Below are 19,662 nucleotides of genomic sequence, written 5' to 3'. Positions count from 1 at the left end.
TGTAATCACTATTTATTCAGAAAATATACTATATTTAATTTGATTTGATTTAAGAGGGTAATATATTCAGGAAAAAAGTAACCAAAATTCCAAAGAAAGTAATAATAATTTATAATGCATTTTAAGGCTGAATGAGGATGAAAGTGTAATAATAGTAGCACTAATAATGGGGATTTACTTGCAATTTAGCAAACGAAAGTGTTTGCAGTTTAAAGCTGTTCCAGATTATGTTGAAGGTAGTGAAAATTAACCATAAAGTTCAAAACAGGGAGGCCAAGAGAGAATGTTTAACCAAAGGGGGAGAAAAGGTCAAATGATGGCTTCAGATAAATACAGTTTCAGACAAATTAAATTGGTTCAACTAGAAGATACCTAGACTTTCTATATGCTCAGAAGTTCATATCGCCCATGAGACAAGTCCTATAACTGGTTTTCTGCACACAAGTTAGAAAAATCACATTTACCAATGAAATTATCAAACACAGATATAACACAGATATACAAAGAATATGTAATTTTTTTCAGGGTATGTAGCTGTAGCATCTGTGCTCTCCACACCTTTTTGGTGACAGGCTATCAACCATCTTTAGTATGCAATTGCAATCCTCCAACGCAAGCTGCAGGAATCTGACATCCAATCAACTAAGAAGCCTAAGCTACCCAACTCCAACTCAAGATCATTATATCTTAAAACACTAAAACTCAAACCTTCCCAAAACTTGCTTTCATGGAGAGCTTCCCAAGACTTCCAACCACAACAATGACGCAAGAAAAATGAGTAGCTGAGAGAGCGTGGCATGAGGTTACTTTAAGAAATTACTTTACACTTAAACCACCACAGCTTGACCAGTAATTCCATCATGAAGCTGAAGCGACCCATCCTTCATCAAATTTAGGCTCAAACTCTTGAATCTCTCTCTTGAATATTGCCGGGACGCTTTTCTCCAGTCAGTTCCAGTCTTCATCATTGCCACGAACTCCTCGTAACTAATGCGACCATCCTGTGAAGTGAAAACAGAAAATTGGCAAACGGTGGAAAGACTTATAGAGAAGCAAGCATGACGTGTATATGAGATGATAAAAGAATGTAATGTGAGAGGCAGCAAATACTTATAATTTCCATTGAAATTTCACACGTACTAAATATAAAGAGCATGAAAGTCAAACCTTGTCAGTGTCTACTTCACGCATGATATCGTGTAATACATCAGCATCGGTTTCTCCTGACTCATCTGCTAATGCTTCTTGTAACTCGCCAGACTCAATATAACCACTCCCATCTTTGTCAAAAAACTTGAAAGCTTTGTGGAAATGCTCATCGTTCTCCATTTTTTGCAAGTGAATTGTAACAGCTACAAACTCTCCATAGTCAAGTACTCCATTCCCATCAACATCAGCCTATGTAATTCAAAACAAATGAAACCATTCTTGAATCACATATTTGTAATACAAATACACTTGACAAGTCCAAGATTAAGGGATAAAAAACAACTAAATTGACTTCAGATACATGATTCTCATTTTTAATGAAATAAAGAGTGTTTTTCACTAGCTTTATACAAAAGTATGTTGTGTTTCTAATAACTGGTGCCACTTTCCTACAGCAATGTCTAAAACAATCTCCGCAAGAGAGACAAACATGGAGATATCCATAATTATGAAATATTACCATAAACTAAAGGTTCCTACAAGTAGATTTAGACATAATATACACCAAACTATTGGGTTAAATGTAACATACTGGAAAATTAAATTATGGTTACTCATTGCAACATCCAAATAGCAAGACAAGTCACATTTGTCATACACATGCCACATTCTTACGTAATGGGGTATATAGGAGACAGATAAAAAGTCTAATTCCTGTAGAGCCCTGCTCTGGTTGTTTAAAGAGCATTGACTTTTAAGAAATGAAGCAGAAGTCCCAAAAAAGCTTATTCCAAGAGCTCCATCGGACTTACTCAAGTCATAATATAGGGGTAATGACAAAATAACTGATATTATATGAAGTAACTACATTATAAACGATATATAATTATAGAAGTTTACCACTTCCATCAGCATTTTTATCTCTGGCTCAGCCAATTGTGAACCAACTTTCCTCAATCCAGCCTTCAGCTCCTCATATGTTACTCTGCCATCTTTGTCAGTATCCATCAATGTAAACATATCTTTGATTATTTCTACTTCTTCAACAGATAAATGCTCTGCAATTACCTGTAGCATTCGTTCAAAGCAACAAAAAACACCAACTTTTCAAATTACTATTTCAATCACATAGAGACTTGAGTAAACAATCAAGCATAAACCAGCACAGATGCTAACCCGCAGAGCTCTCTTTTTGAATCTATTCATCACAGAAAACTGCTTAAGCCTTGACCTCACTATATCTCCCAATGGAACATTTGGAGCTTTCTTTGCGTTTTGCAGCCAGGGATGTTCTGTAAACATAATTAAAGATGGTAAATATTCACAAGATTTTCTTCATAAGATAGACCTCATGTACAGTCCTGTCCGCCAACCCATGTCGTAAGGGTTCAAATATTTAGCAATTTCTTTTTCCTTTTTGAGAAGGGGGAAATGGGTAAAGGATAGGGGTGAGAATGATTTTTAAAAATTAAATGCTAGACACAGCTGTTTCAAACTGTTGCAACAGTACGATTTTGAAGCCCCCACAAGATAAAAACCTATTTAGTTATCAAAACAAAACCTTCTAAGACGAAAAATAGACCACAAATATCACTGTTAGTATAAAAAAAACAATAAAATAATAAAAAATACCACTATTCAACTTCAAAGAAGTGAGAATTTATTCTCTCCTCGCTCCTATCTACATTAGCAAGACAGAATGCATTTTAAACCCAGAAACAGATGGAAAATGAATCCAGCTTGGGCTATGGACCGTGGTTGAAACTTGAAACCCATTTCTTGTAAAGTTATAGCTTGCTAACAAGCCCAACAGAAGCAAAAATAGGAGCATCCTAACCATAAGTGAACAGTGTGCCCAGTTTAGTCAGCGGAAATATATGACTGAGTGAACAAGACTTTCAACCAAAGTGTTAGGGCTATGACTTTGAAAAATGAATATTTTAATTTCCACATATTACAGCCATACCAACAAAATGTGAAGCGGTTTTCCTTCCAAATTCCCCACCTTCCCAGTTTCCACCAACTCATCCAAGCAACCCCTAATTGTATAACAAATAACAATTAATCCCAAGCTCCACCCACTAATCCTACTATAACGGAAAATTTTCCTCAAGCCTTATAGCTACCTATTCTAGAACAGAGCCATGTTTAACAAACAGTATAAGGGTTTTTACTTTTTTTCTTATATCCGCTCTTCATTTTACAGGCTTTCTGCGGACAAATTTCGCCCACGCGAAGTTCAAGTCATATTAGACGGTGCAATAATCAAGCGGAAAAGGAAACTAACGTTTACGCCGCATCCCTCACGGACACCAATACCAATGTACAAAAGTTAAAGTGATACCTGACAGGTCATTTATTGAAAGCCTACAAAACATACTGAAATCTGAAACACGCTTATAATACTTCCGTACCAAAACCAATTCCTACTAAACACGCTGAGATCTGAAACACACTCGTCATACCTCTCCACTAAATCCAATTCCAATGAAACCACAATGGCGAAGGTTAACATATATCAGTACAAAAAATGTATAAAAAAATTAAAAACCTCCATTATTCAAAAATCCAATCCAACAACTTGCCACTCAGTTAGTAGACAGTGGTACACTAAACCACACAAGTACAGAGAGTGAATGACTTACCAAGAACCTGTTCAGCTGTCAAACGCTTTTTAGGATCAGGCTCCAACATTCGGCGCACAAGGCTCTTGGCACTCTCCGATATCTGCGGCCAAGGTTCCCTCTTGAAGTCAATCACACCCCTTAAGATCGCCAACGCCACACCTTGCTCAGTCTCTGCCACACCCAAAAGCCACACAAGAACCTCAAAATCAAATCCAGAAACAGCTTAATCCACCCAAATAGAACAAAAACACAAATCCCTACCTGCCCAAAACGGGGGAACCCCACACAGCAAAATGTAAAGAATCACTCCAGCACTCCACACATCCACCTCCGGCCCGTAATTCCGCTTCAGAACTTCCGGCGCCATGTAGTAAGGACTCCCAACAATCTCCGCAAACCTCTCCCCTAACAAAAACCCCAAAAAATTTAAAAAAAATAAGACAATTTCAACAGTTCTGGTTGTAAGTTCTTAATTGTCTTACCTGGTTTGAAGAACACGGAGAGGCCAAAATCGATGGCTTTGAGAGCGGAATTTTCCTTCTTATTCGCGAAGAGGAAGTTCTCAGGCTTGAGGTCTCTGTGCATGACGCCATTGCTATGGCACATCCTCACAACTTCAGCGATGGTGCGCGCCACAGCGGCGGCCGCACGCTCGCTGTAGTGTCCGCGAGCGACGATTCTGTCGAAAAGTTCTCCTCCCTCGCAGAGCTCCATCACGAGGTGCACGTTCTCGTTGTCCTCGTAGGTAGCCTTGAGCTTCACGACGTTGGGATGCTCCGGAAGCGTGGACATGATGGCCACCTCGCGCCGCACGTCCTCGATGTCCACGGCGGTCCGAAGCTTCCTCTTCGAGATCGATTTGCAGGCCAACGCCTCCTTGGTTTCCCGGTCCGTGCAGAGGTAGGTGATGCCGAACTCGCCCCGGCCCAATTCCCGACCCAATACGTACTTATCGCTTATGCGCGTCCTGTGGCTCATTGGAATCACGTCCTTCAGAACGCGGATCGGCGCCGCCGACCGCCCCGGTTCCTCCGAAAACGGGTTCGGCTTTTTCTGGTTCGCCTCCTTTTTCCGGGCACGGTTGCCGTCGCTCGACTTCTTGCTATTATCTTCCACCACATCAGCTTTCGCACACACGTTACAGTTTCCCATGCTATAGAAGAAGCTTCTAGAAGAGTGGAAGTCTAGGTTTACTTGTGTAGTTTCGCCGGTGGGTTTCCCGGCGGAGGGAGGAAGCAGAAGAGAGAGAGAGAGAGAGAGAGAGAAAAGTTCAGTAGAGAAAAAGGAAATGAAATTGGTGGCTTTTGGAAATTAAGTAATAATAAATTGAGAATTAAAAATACTCATCCAGTTATATCTCAATTTGTATCTTCAAATTTTCTAAAACGAATATCCCAAAGCTCAATACTGTTCGGTGCTAATGCTCCAAGCAAGGCCCTTCTACACGTGAAAGTGTTCAATATCCATCTTTTCACTTCTCAAAAACATTTATTAAATTAAAATATATAATTCTTTATGATTTTAATCTCTGAAAATATTGTATTCTGGAGAATATATGTCAGAAACTAATATTTCTCTGCCCATAATGTCTGACACGTGTTCTGAATTCTTGTTTTAATATAAGGAATTAATTAAATTTTGTCCGGTGTCATTAATATATACTGGAAAAAGTTAAAAAGTATATATTTTTTAATTCACTTTTTATTCGTGAAAGTTATAATACCGGGGAACTTATTTTTGTTTCATAATTTCTATTTATACTCTTGTTTAGCTTTAACGAGTTTTGTCCGATAATATGATAAATAAAAAGAACAGAAATATATTAAAATTTAAAATGAACTACTTTATTACATCTTCTGAGAAAAATAATTAAATTATTTTAAAAACATTATATGGAGGTATTCGGTGTGAAATTCAGCAGCAATCCACAATTACGTGCTACTTTGGACATTTGGATAATTTCTTTTGTTTTAATATTTAATATTTTTAATTTTTTTTTTGATACATTAAGTAATAAAAGTTATGGTTTTAGCTAAGCATGAAAAAAGAAGGTTCTGTTTAAAATAAGAAATAATAAAGTATTAGTATTATTCCTCTAAACCGGTCTTCACCTTCATCATTATAATTTAGTGTTTGTATCAACTTTTGACTCCGACTTACCTCATGCTTTTGATGCTGCCTTTTGTTCTTCCACTCGACCAATAATTTCACACATTCTTCCAAGACTAAACTACGTTTTTGTCTGTTACAATGTTTTTACCTTCTTCTCTGGAAGTTTAACTTTAGTTTTTTTTTTCTTTAATCTTTCTTTCTATATTTTATTCATTTTATTTCTAATTATATTCTTATTTCCATTTTTATTATACATTAAAAAATACATCGACAAAAATATTTAAATATCTATTTTTTTTTCATAATTTTCAGCATTAAAGAATATGCTGACTGTGCCAACAACCTTGAAAAATGGATAAAATTAAAGGTTTTATGTTTCCACGCCGAAGGTCTTCGGCTGGCAGCAATAAGACGACAACACCTCAATGCCCACCAATAATGTTGACCTTTGACCATTTTCATTTACAATTTTTCTTTTCAAAGAAAAAAAAATTATATATGTCTAAAAGGTAGAAAAATAATTTAGAAAAAAAAGGTGGGAAAGGAAATGCTCTTTCAGATTGATGAAGTTGTTGAACGGTGGATGGGTTACGTTAGGAATATTTTGACTTAAAAGCCCAACCAAAACATTATAATATTCTAATTTTTTAATATAGGATAGGATTTGATTTTATTACATTGTAGGTGCACAATTTAATTTACTACTTCATCCAAATTTATTGAAAGGGAAAGATGTAGTAATTGCAATTAATGAACTTAACTTTTGACTGATCATTCCTAAGTTGAATGATAAAATTAAGTCAAAAGTTGTTACTTATACTCAATATTTGTTTCTAATTGATTGTTGTATTTGGTATTTGGTCTTAATGGTTTGTTTTTGTATTTTTATTGTGTTAATTTATTTTGTTTGGACTTTAACTATTATACGTGGTTCGATCTTTAGTTGTTGTATTTGATTTTTTTTTTATTATAAATGTCAGTGTTGCTTGATTATATAATGGTCTTTCTCTTTGTATTTTATCATTGAAGTAATTTAATATTCATTTAAATTATTTCTCTATTGTTCTTTAGTTTTTATTATGGGTTTTTTTATTCTGTTTTGTATCTACATTCTTGTTTTCTTTTTTCTCGTACCAACAAAAGTAACTTAAAATATAAATTGTGGTAAGAATGGGTGAAAAATTGGATGCATGAAAAGTTAAAAAGAATTAATGTATTATTTAGAATGCATGTGGTGAAGGAAATAATGCATAAGAATTTTGTACGAAGCAGGAAGAATGGACCCATTTGCATTGTAGTTGAAGGCATGGTATATATAATATGATCCAGCTAATCACACCAAAACAATACTTTCATGCCAAATGCTTTCTTTCATCCTTCATTTTGGTCACCTTTCACTTCACCATTTCATCATTGTCTTTTTTTCAACTTATCCATCTTAACCTATGTTTTCAAACTTCACTTTCAACACAACAAAACATTTTTCTTTTATCTTTTCTGCTCTTTTCTTCTAAATTCCAATACTCAAACACATCCCTAAATACAAATATCATCATCAAAAGAGACCAGTAGTGAATGAATATTCCGTGTGTTGAGATTTTGCATTAACTTTTTATTTTTTATTTTTTTATAAAAGGTAACTTAGTTAAAACATAAACAAAGATTTTGTATTTAACATATATTTTTAAAATATTTGAATTCAAAGTTTGGATTAAATACCAAATATTGTAACATTACAAAAATACAGTATAGTACTGTATAAAAAGAGTTATCGTAAGTCCAATATTAACAACAACACTTCAGATAAGTAGAAAATAAAATAAGTTTTATTGTCATCCGAAAATAACTATAAAAGACACTTTATTTACAAACTAGTTTTTAACAAAGTTATATACAATAACATAGTATAAGGAAACTACACATCAATTGTTCCACCATCTAATGTTTGCTCCACAGAGATCTCATCGCCTTCTGCTCACACCCAGAGGTTGATCATTGTCAAACCAAACCCAAATCAACATAATAGAAAACACAAATAATAAGAAAAGGGTAAGCTAGATTTCAAAACAAGTTTTAGGTCATTTAAAATCAATCATACAAGAACCATTCATATAGATATCAACCCAACCATCTTAATATACAAAGACCTAAACCGACCATCCGAACTTAAAATGAATACCGAGCTATGGTGAGTTGTGCAGTTGTGGTGGCCTCTACTGCTTTGCAAAGCCATTGCCGATGGTTTCGCCCTACCACCCAGATAAGGTTAGTTTGTTACTACGTGATAGGCCTCCAGGTAGCGCCTATATGAGGACCTCCTACTACTCTAACCACATGTATCAATCCTCTCTATTTGAGAATGAAAGATCATTAGAGTGTTAGGATAACCCCCAATGCTGAGCTCTTTGTATTCATTCTACAACACTTGAAACCATATCGAAGGAGTTCCTCCGTGGAACCCAATATTATCAACCGTGAAACCGTTTGAAACCAGACAGAATTATGCATACTTAGACAATTGAATTATCATACATGTTATCAATAATCCCATAATATCATAGATAAATTTACACCATTTAAACAATCATGAAGTAGCTCAAGATTCACGTTAATGAAATTTAAAAGATTAAAAGAAAAAGGTACCAGATTATTCCCTGAGCGACCAGACTCACTAAGTGATCCAAAAGCCTTCTCGTTCAGCGACCCAGCTCGTTATGCGAATCCACAGACAATGTTCCTAGACTCCAAATCTCTCGCTTAACGACACAGCTTGCTGTGCAAATAAAATCACATTGGTTCCAGACCCCAACCACTCGCTCAGTGACACAGCTCGTGCGAATAAAACTCCCAAACTCCAACCTCTCGCTTAGCGACCTAACTTGCTAGGCGAGAGCAGAGACAGTGGTCCAGGCCCCCAACTCACTCGCTCAGTGACCCCACTCGCTAGGCGAGAACAGATCAGTGGCCCAAACACTCAACCCTCTCGTCCAACGACCCAACTCGCTAAGCGAGAGCACTAACAGTGAGCTAAACCCTTCCACCACTCGTTGAGCAACTCCACTCGCCAGCAAGTCTGTATAATTCCTCACTACCAAACTGCAGAATTTTGCAACATGCACCAACTTGACCAAATTGAAATATTTTTCCCAACTTCTAATCCTCCTAGGTTGTTTTATATACTCAATTAAGCTTGAGCAACTATGCCTAGACCATTCTAAACTCATCCTAAATTGTTTACTAACCAAATTACACTTTAAAATCTACCAACTCTCAACTTATGGTCCCAAATTGAATTATACCACTTTTGGCAAAGTTTTAAGTAACTTAGGAACTCTAACAAGTCCCAAATGACTTACCAAAACTCATTAAACTGACCAATTCGACACAGAACTTGCAACTCAAATTTTCACTAGTTCACTTCCCTAATAGACCCTTCTAAACTAATGTAAATCATGTATATCTCTCACCATATATCCTTATCACAGTTTTCTTCCATTTAATTACTTGAGTAACTCACCAAGACACTTTATAATTGTCTCCAATTTCATCAAAACCAGATTCAACATAAGCTACAATGTTCATCATCACAAATCAACACAAAATGGATTACTCTACATACATTCATAGAATAGAATCATATTTAAAACAATTCAATATTCACATATCCCCATGCATAATTAACATCAATTAAAGAAACTCTAGATTCTCTTACCTCTAGAAAACTTCTAGTTGTGAAGGAGGAAACGAGTGGCAGAAAATGGAGCCCCACCCCTACTCATAGCAAGACTTAGGTAGGAGGCAAGTCAATAGCCACCCAATCCCGACTATAGGATCATAGCTCATCCAATGACGCTCTTTGCGTGATGTTTCACATCACCACTAGCAGAGCAGGAAGAACACGTCCCACGAGGTGAAAATATTTTGACGAATTGGAACATGAGGGGAAAAGACCCTTTGACAACACAAATGAGTTGTCGCACCTTTGTGTTTGGAAGGACACTATACTGGGGGCCTTGAGGGGTTGCAATAAATCCTCCTAAATAGAGGTACAAATGTACATATATAACACATCTTGTCCAATTAAGTGTCGACAAGCTAAACGGTGGTCCTCATCGCTCTTGTGCCACAAACCCTACTAATCTTCTATGTACTGTATCAAATTTAGCAACAATTCTGAGTGAGGTTGATAAAGCCTTTTAGTCGTATGAGACTCTATTCAAAATCCAATTATCCCTTAAAAATGCAATATTGGGTCAACCTTGGTGTCAATCCTTATACACAATAAATTAAAGATGCAAATGCTTGTAGATGAATTATGGTGGAGAAAATTAATTCATTAAACTAACTAAATATGAAATGTATGATATAGAACAAAAGTCACTTCTAAAATCAACTACAATTATATTAATTCCTCTTGTATGATGGAAGGAATAATGATATAGTGGAATGTGATTTCTATAGTGAAAGTGCTTATACCACAAACTAATTAACTAAAAACCACTAATATATGGATTAAAACTTGAAAAGAACCTAAAGAAATGAAAAAGACACTTAAAATAAGAAAGTCTAACAACTGATATAGAATCAATATAATGAATTATATGCAAACACAAGACATGCTCAAATTTCACAATAGATGATGCAATGAATGTAGTAATGATACGAAACAGTTTGGTTTAGCTTCAATTTGAAACAGAAACCGGAATGGGATGAATTGGTTAAGTATACACAAATGTAACAAATTGGAACCTTAAACCACATGAAAACTACGAACTTTTCGAATTCAATAACTAATTCTCTTATTTGATGTTTTCTGAATAAGTTAACAATGTAAAATGCTTCATACTTAAATTCAAATGAAGTATTAGAGTTTGAAATCGAAAATTAATGAATCTTGAAGTCAACTAAAAATAAAAGAGAACAATGGAATTAACTACCTACTGGTCCGATTTATGGATTTTCATGCAAAACGCAAAATTGAAAGCCATAACAGGTTTAGAGTCACTCATGTTGCTAATCCAAAACAATTACAACTTACAAACAACTAAAATCATCCACGAATGAGAAAAATTTAGTGGCACAAGTGGAAGAACTTCTGATTTGTGTTTATCACAAAAATTGTTTCGAATAACCATATTTGCAAATGAAACAATGATGTATTGTGATCTTTTGGACACACTAAGTTTATGCATGAATTCATAACCCAAATCTAGTAGAATCTGTTAGAAACTTTCATCAAATCACATGAACATAGTGAAAAACTTTAAAATAACATGAGCACAATGAAATTACAAAGAATCATAAGATGAATAAGAAAAGAAAGAATTAAAAGATGGAAATTGCAATTATAAATGTAATGAAACATGATACGAAATAAAGAATACAAATCTTAGAGTTTTTGAGCCATCCTCTCACCAAAATCTTAATCTCCAAGTTAAAAAAGAAATGAGAAAACTATTGAGAAATGAGAGAGAATGAGTTTGTGTTATGGTTTATGGAAGTGTGGTGTAACTTGGTGTGTGTATCACTTCTATTCTAAGCTATATACAATGAATTGCATCTCCTTCAATCAACTAACCAACCTAGTTAACTCTTCTATCACTTATAACTAAGAAAACTAACTAAATTAACAATGACTAAACAAGAATGGTTAACTAATCTTGTGTAAGAATCAATTTGGTTTGTTGATTCGACTTCCAGCCTTTTTTTATGTTTCTCCAATTCAACACAAGAACCATTTAATGCTTATTTGAGTCTCCCATAGCTGGTACAAGCTTAAGGATGGAATAGTAAAAACTCAGCTCATGGTTAACTTAACAACTTTTTAGTCAATTTAGTGCAAAATTTGTTTTGTTGCTACTGCTTTTGCTCTCTCGGGTCTTGATCAAGCTTCCAACACGTACAACCAAGTGATATTATCACAACTAAGTAAAGTTAAGATATCATTAAATCGTGATTAAGCTTTTTTAAAGGTAAAAACCCATTAAAGATACTATAAATAAGACATGTAGGTAAACATTTGATTTTTTTTAACTATCTGCATTTGTTACAATAATTAAAACCATTTATTACAATAACTGAAATTAAACATTTACGTGAATGTTGGAATGTCTTTATAAATAATCGACCATACAACATTTTAAATACTGAATAACTAAAACATTATAATTAGATGAATTTCTTAATAGTTTATTAAATAAATTAAAAATATTTTAATAATTTACAATTAAAATAAAATGTGTGTGTGTGTGTATATATATATATATATATATATATATATAAACGTTATCGATTTTCATACTCTTGTTAATTAAAATATTCTTCGCAAAAATTGAAATACATGTGGACAATAGCTTGCAAGTACAAATTTATTTATGTTTCCTAAACAGACAAAGAAGTTTTGGAGAATCTAGAATTTTGTATATTCTAATAAAATTACATTCGTACAAAAAATGGTAAAAAAATTAAAAAGCTCTTTAGTATTATGCTTTAAATCACGAGGGAGTGTTGTAAAGAGTTTCAATTGAGCCGCATCATTTTCACTTTCTTAAATTGTTTTAAGAAAGAAAAAATGTTTTTTTAACAATTTTTTATACTTTTTTATAATATTTTATTATTTTATTATTGATGCGTTTTAAATATACGAATTAATAAAATAATATTAAAAATTATTTAAAAAAATTATTAATATATTATGATCTTTAAAAATGTTTATAATCGGAACATTTTATCTTGTTTATTAGAAATCGAAAAAGGTGTGAAAAGGAAAAGGGTTTGAGTTTGAAAATTTTGGGCGTTTGGTTAGGGTTGACGTGGTCAACAGGGAGAATCGAAAGTCCTAAAGTTCAAAGTTACGTCTGAAAAAAAGCAATGGAAATTTTTAACATTCTCTGTGCCTTGTCAACAAATCATCATGACTATTGTAAAAACTAAAATAATTCAATATTAATTATAGAATAAAATGTTATGGGAATTTACCTTTGCTGTAATTTCTCAAATTAATAATTAAATTAAATAATTTGTAAAAAAATATTCTACATTAGGTAAGCACCATTTCACCGTATTAGTTTTTATAATATAGAAGTTTTGTATATTATAAAACTTCATTTTATATAATTTTTATATTAAAATCGTAATTAATAATTATTAATGAAGACACATGCGTTACTATGTGTTTTTTGTTTGTTTTATAATAATAAAAAATAATAAGATTATTATTATAACTATAAATGTAAATTTAAATAATTTTTACAATTTGATTGTAGAAAATTTTTAGCTTTTTCTAGATAATATTTTCATTATAAATAGTTATTTTATTTTGAAGAATAATTATTTTTTAGAAAATAAAAAGTCAAATAAAAAATGATAAAATTTAAAAAAAAATAAAAGATAAAATTAAAAATAATTATTTTAATTTAGAAAATAACAATAAAATTGAAAATAAAATGTGTATAAAAAGAGGAGCCTTCTTCATATAATAGCATAAATAATTTCTATATTTTCCAACTTTTGTTTGATAAACAAGAAAAAATAAAAATAAAATGGTATCTAGAATTGTCAACTTGACCTATCACCTAAGATACTTATAAAAAAAAGTCATATTCATAAAACACAATATTAATAAAATATATGAAAAAAAAAATGTGTAAATTAAGCACAACTTCTACATGGTCAAAAGTAAAAACTTAGACGAAAGCACGTTTTCTAAATGTAAGACCTTAAAAAATTTGGTATTAAATATGATAGAGCGTTTTAAATAATGATATACTATTATTTTATTTCAAAAATATCAAGAATATAAATAAAATTTCTTAATCAGGAGTTTCATTATTTAATAAACTTTATCTTTCTAAAACTTTCTTATTTATATTTTCTCTGCATTCTCTCTATATATCCTAACTCTCTATCCATTTATTGGAATATTAGAGACCGTCTGAGGATTCCTTAAAACGAGATTTTCATTTCTAGCCGATTGATTTCAACTATAAAGTAAGTCGATTTCTACCCTTTTCCTTAAAGTTTGGTATCTTTGCATGTAGGAGCTTTCTTCAGTCTTTTGAGGTTTGAGTCTTCTCTAAGACTCTTTATTGATTAATGGTACTGAGGGTATACGTTGATTAAATTGTCATGAATTGTAGGAGCAAATAAAGATCTTGGAGATGTTGGAGAAATTTTAGTGTTCTTGGAATTGTCAAAGCGCCAACCAGGTAAGGGAAGCTAATTTGTTTGGTTTGGATTTGGTATGCATGTAATATTTGATGTTTGTATGATGATGTAATGTTGAGTTGTGAATTTTATTTAAATAGTGAAAATTAGTATGATTAGGTACATGAGAAAGTGGTGTAGTGAATTAAAAATTGATGCATGTTGGGGATGTGGTTTGCTGTTGTTAAAATTTGTTTAATGATGAATTTGTAAATGTAGATTTAGTGAGTTTGAGCTTATATCTTTTTATAGAAGTTGGGTATGGAATAAAGTAGTAGAATAATGAGTTTTTGGCATAAAAATGAGGGTTTTAACAAGTAAGATTCTAAGATCATGGTTTAAAGTATGCAGTTTTGGGAACTGTATTGGGGTCATTTAGGGCTTAATTAGTCACTTATTGTATAAAAATCTGGTAGATCGTCTAGTAAGAGATCGTCTGGGTAAGGGATCGTCTGATAAGAGATCGTCCGGGTAAGAGTCGTCCAATAAAAGGTCGTTTGGGTAAGAGTCTTCTGATAAGAGATTGTTTGGGTAAAAGTCGTCTGGTAAGTGATCGTCTGGGTAAGAGATCGTCTGGGTAAGAGTCGTTTGGTAAGAGATCGTTTGGATAAAATTCGTCTAGTAAGGAGTCATTTGTTGAGGAGTCGTCTGGTAAGGGATCGTCTGGTGAGGAGTTGTCTAACAAGAACTAAGTTGTGGGGAATCTCGAATTTAGGGTTTCATACATCTATTATGGACATTCTTTAGGTCATTTTGGACCCTTCCAAAGCTATTGATAAAGGTTTCTAATCTATTTTCCTTGCCTAGAGTGTTAATGAGCTAATATGAAGGAAAATTATTTATAGTGTGGTTGTGATTTCCATAATGTTAAAAATGATTTTATACTTGAAAAACCTTGAGTATGCGTTGATAATTAATAAGGTGATTAATGGAGATGTGAATACATATATTTATGATTTGTGAACATGTTTGTGGGTATGTTTATGATTGATGAATATGATGATGAGTATGTTGTGAGAATGAAAGATGGGTAATGTGAGAAGAATCTCAAGGAGAGATTCTATGTTTAAGTCAGTTGTGGTGAATGTTTGACAATGAGACTTTGGAGAGAAGGTATCCTAATATTCTACCAATCATTCAACTAATGTCAAGTGAATGTGGTGACAAAGATAATGGCAGAAGGTCTTAATCTATCCCTTTGGATCGTGTAAGGGAAGACTAACCTCATGGGGAAGTAGGTCGTATAAGCCTTGTTTATGACTCTACAGAGTATAAATACTACTATGAGTGCAAACCTTCAACGAAGTTTGTCAGATCCGGATCATTGAGTAGAGAGGTTTAAGTATGATATGATAAAGTGTTTGATGGGTGCTTGTGAGTGTTGATATATGATTTCTTATATTAAGTTGTAATATGATGATTTCTTTTGTATACTAGCTTACCATTGATTTTGTGTTGTCTATTTGTGTGTGTTAGAATCTCTTTGGCAATGATCACCATTTGATGTGAGTAGAGAATGTTATAGGTGTTAGTCTACCGTTGATGGAGCCAAAAGATACCGTCGAGTGATATTTAGAGTTTAGCATATAAATATATACATAGATACAGATATATAAATACTTAGACGTTTTGTATAATAATTTACCTCTTTTGAGATACTATGTAAGTATGAGGTTTTACAAATATGTGTTTTTATTGATATAGCTATTACTTAAATAATTATAACAAAAAACTATGTTTTTTTTTTATCTACTGTGTTCTATCTAATCTATAATATTTTATTTATTATATTTACAATGTTACACTAAACATGATTTATCTAACTTTATAATTTTTTCATAATTTACTCATTTTAGTAATTTCTTGATGAAACTATACTACAATCCTAATTTTTTCCAAATGTTATTACAAAAGAATGTTATATTAATTGGTGATATAGATATATAACTATGGAGTTGTTAAAACGTCAATTGTAAAGAAATAATAAAAAGTGAATGATTGGTCTTCATGGAAAAGGTTACAACTTACCATTCTTGAAATTAAGCCTCAAATTACGGAGAATAAATTAATTACTGTTTAGCATTTGGCATAGGCCATGTTTGGTTTCTCCTCGTTTTTATGTTTTTTACGTTTAGTTGCATCATGATAAATGATGAAAGTTGAATAAAGTTTTTGTTCTTCTTGTTTATAAGTATGATTAACGTTGAAACCTTAAAGGTAAAAGGAGTGAAAAACACGTATGAAATATATATATATATATATATATATATATATATATATATATATATATATATATATATATATATATATATTAATGAGATAAACCCTTTAGTTTGAAAGAATTTAAATCAAGTTTGCAATTTACAAATAAAAAAAATGTTATGTTTCAACTACAGTAATATTCCATCTATTAATGAGAATTTATTTGTTTAATTATAAATATGGAAATAATTAATTTTGATACACTTCTTAACTCTAAGAATATGTTCTCAATAACGTTGAAATGGACTCGAATTTCAAAACGGATAAAGAAAAATCTCAAACACTCCCTTTGTATTGTTCATATAAGAAGGAACGTACTTCTAATTATTTTCTTATATGAAAAAGAAGTTGGTGTATATTTTATGGATTTTAAAGGATTTAAAAAAGCCGCAAACCATTTTTAAAAACCAAAATATAACTTTTAAAATTTGTCTTGTGGATACGTTTGAAAGCCATCGATTAAATATAATATATTTATAACGACTCTTCATAAAACGTGTCTAGCAAAAAATAATAAAGTTTATTAATATTGTTATTCTTGTAATACTTTGTTATCATAATGGTATTTCTTAAATCTAAATTTAATGAAAAAAAATGTTCAAATCTTAACTGTAGTGTTTTATATAAATTTCTAGGTATCATCTAATAAACTAATTATCGAATTAGGCATGGAAGACGAAAAATAAAAAATACAGAGGTTTTTTGTTAGTTATATTGAATTGATGACAAGGTATTTTTCTACATCTATTATCACTTGTTTAAAAATTATTAATAACGTTTTTTTTTTCATTTTTTTAGAGAAAAAAAGAAAGAAAATTTTGAATTATTTTAAGTTAAAAATAATTTATATATAAGTTAATTTACACAAATTATCCCATGTGTGTGTTTTTTAAGGAAATCAACTACAGTTTATTTTAGGTCTCATTCTCACTATTTTTTTCTTTCCAGGTCTGCTTCTCACCATTCCTCTATCTAAAATTTCATTATGTAAATTTCATTATGTATTAACCACAATTGGTGTAAAGTGTGGGATTAATATTTTTTCTTTTGTTTCACTCATGTGAAAACCGAACCTTCTTAAAGTATATAATAAATATTTCCATAACATGAAATCAAAAGTGTTATTATAATCCACTTTAAACGCTAAGCATTTCTTCTTATTATATATTCTTGTTTCCTCCACCATTTTTGTTAACACCAACTAAAAATGATAAACCTTAATTGGTTCATGATATATTAACCAAACATGTATTGAATATGAGTAATATTTAATTTTTTAAATCAAATATCAAAATGAATATATATACATTTGTCCCGTTTCCATATATGTCTCTCTTTTAAATTACTAAAAACATTTTTAGTTTATAAGATAACCTAATAAACTTATTTTCTCTATTCTCTTTAGTTCTTTATTTAATTTCTTCTAAAGAATCATATTTTTATTATATAATTTTCATTTTTTCACTTGACTGTTCCACTCATTTTATATCCTCTTATATCTTCCTAATTCACTTAAATATTTAAGGTACCTCCTCTTTGAACATTTACAAAATTGATAAATGTTATAGCTATAAAAATAAATTTCAATTTTGGATAATTATTTACTTTCTTATATTATTTGACATTTAAGCAATTGTTTGGTATTCCATATTTTAATTTTTAGAAAATTGTTAGATGTCAATAGGATCCACAGTATAAGGTTCGGCCTTGATCCATACATAATAAAGTAAAAAGAAAAAAAATCAAAAATCAAAAAGACCTTTATTGAAGTTACAATTTTCTTTCATCGTTTTTGCCTCCATGAACAATATTCCTATAGAAAAAAGATTATCATCATCCAAGAAATTTTTCAAGCGATCGGATTTCACAATACAAAACAAATATTTTGATTTTATAAAATTTCTCCAATTCAGTCTTTAGCACATCTACCTAGAAATAGGAAACAACAATCATCAAACAAACAGCAAACTCAAAAATTCAAATTACGAATTACGAAAAACTTATTAGCAACCGTGGAAACACGTTTCTGCTTTGATTATTTTGAGTTTATGTTAATTTTCATTTGTAGTAAAAGTAGTATATAAGGTCAAATATGTAATGTGGAATGATCTGTTCCCACTATTTTCCCAACACTAACCTGAGTCACAAAAGCCAACATAAAAAAACTCACATAAATCTTTTTCTAAGACTAAAATTTTGATAAGGATAATGATATTTAGAAAACCTTTTTAACAAAATTTTTAACTTTAAATTATGTGTCATTGGTTTATAATAATATTTATTATTATTATTAATTGTGAAATAATTTTGAATTAATCATCGAATAATACATAAATAATGATGTTCAAATATTATAAAAAAAAATATTTTCTAAATATCATTATCTTTTTTATAATAATTTTTTATCCTATCAATTCTCATTACTAAATGACAATATTCCATATAACAGAGTCCTAACATCAAAATCGATAACAATGATAAATAACACAACTTTCCACAAAAGAAATTTACAACACATTAATTAATCTGGAAATTTACATGTTAATATTAATAATAATAGTATTAATATTATTATTATTTATTTTTTTATAAACATAAGCAATTTTGCACAGAAAATTGCGTATTTTTATGTTAATACTTTTAAAGTCAGTTGGTACTTCAAGGTTTTTTTTTTTTTTTTTAAGGTGTGAATTTAGATGAATGTTGTGTTTGGAGAGAAGATCAATTCCATGTAAAAAAAATATTTAACATTTTTTATGTATGACAAAATCAGTCACGATTTTATGCTCTGAGAATTATACTCAAGTTTGTAATTAAACGAGTGAATAGAATAATTTATAGTTTATAAATTTTATTTAAAAAATGTATTGATGGCGAGTTTAACTATAAAAGAGGGGTGAGAATAGAAATTGAAATTGAGTGTATTTAAAATAGTTTTGGTTTGTTAGGTTGAGTGGAATAAAGTTAAAAAAAATAAAGGGTGTTGCTCCCTACACCTCCTCAAGTGGAACTTGTACCTCTCCATTAATTTAATTTATTTCAAAAATATTCTACACCTCCTCACTATTTTCTTTATTCCAAAAATACCCTACACCACCCTACTATCCTTAACAATCTTTCTCTTTCTTTCTATACATTAATGAAGTATTCACGGTAGTTCAGATTTGAATTTGTAACATACTACAAAATATAAAATTCCGAAAAAACTTCAACCATTTCCATTTTATAAAATTAAAAGTTAGATGCAAATACAAAATAATAAACATAATAATATTAATAATAAATAATGATATATTATTATTATTAT

At 31.2% G+C, this 19,662-nt stretch overlaps 1 protein-coding gene across 6 annotated transcripts; it reads right to left on the bottom strand.

The window, feature by feature from the left end:
• Window positions 1-225: 225 nt before the first annotated feature.
• On the bottom strand, window positions 226-5,142 carry LOC106778757 (calcium-dependent protein kinase 10). 6 transcript variants are annotated; one of them, XR_002666280.1, is made up of 9 exons: window positions 4,259-4,928; window positions 4,038-4,181; window positions 3,795-3,947; window positions 2,326-2,441; window positions 2,050-2,217; window positions 1,168-1,398; window positions 709-1,001; window positions 559-627; window positions 226-434 (listed from the first exon to the last, which is right to left on the bottom strand). XR_002666280.1 is itself a non-coding variant. In XM_014666742.2 (7 exons), exons 1-7 carry the CDS (start codon window positions 4,926-4,928, stop codon window positions 828-830), a joined length of 1,656 nt encoding a protein of 551 aa, XP_014522228.1. In that variant the 5' UTR covers window positions 4,929-5,142; the 3' UTR covers window positions 226-827. The 6 variants fall into 6 exon arrangements, 1 of the variants encoding a protein (XP_014522228.1); XR_001377107.2 differs by having other exon boundaries at window positions 559-617; XR_001377105.2 differs by having other exon boundaries at window positions 559-1,001.
• Between the last annotated feature and the right edge of the window lie 14,520 nt (window positions 5,143-19,662).

Source organism: Vigna radiata, unplaced genomic scaffold (assembly GCF_000741045.1).
Source record: "Vigna radiata var. radiata cultivar VC1973A unplaced genomic scaffold, Vradiata_ver6 scaffold_349, whole genome shotgun sequence".
NCBI lineage: Eukaryota > Viridiplantae > Streptophyta > Magnoliopsida > Fabales > Fabaceae > Vigna > Vigna radiata.
Note: the sequence above shows the minus strand (reverse complement) of the source record. Positions and strands in the feature narration are given on the sequence as shown.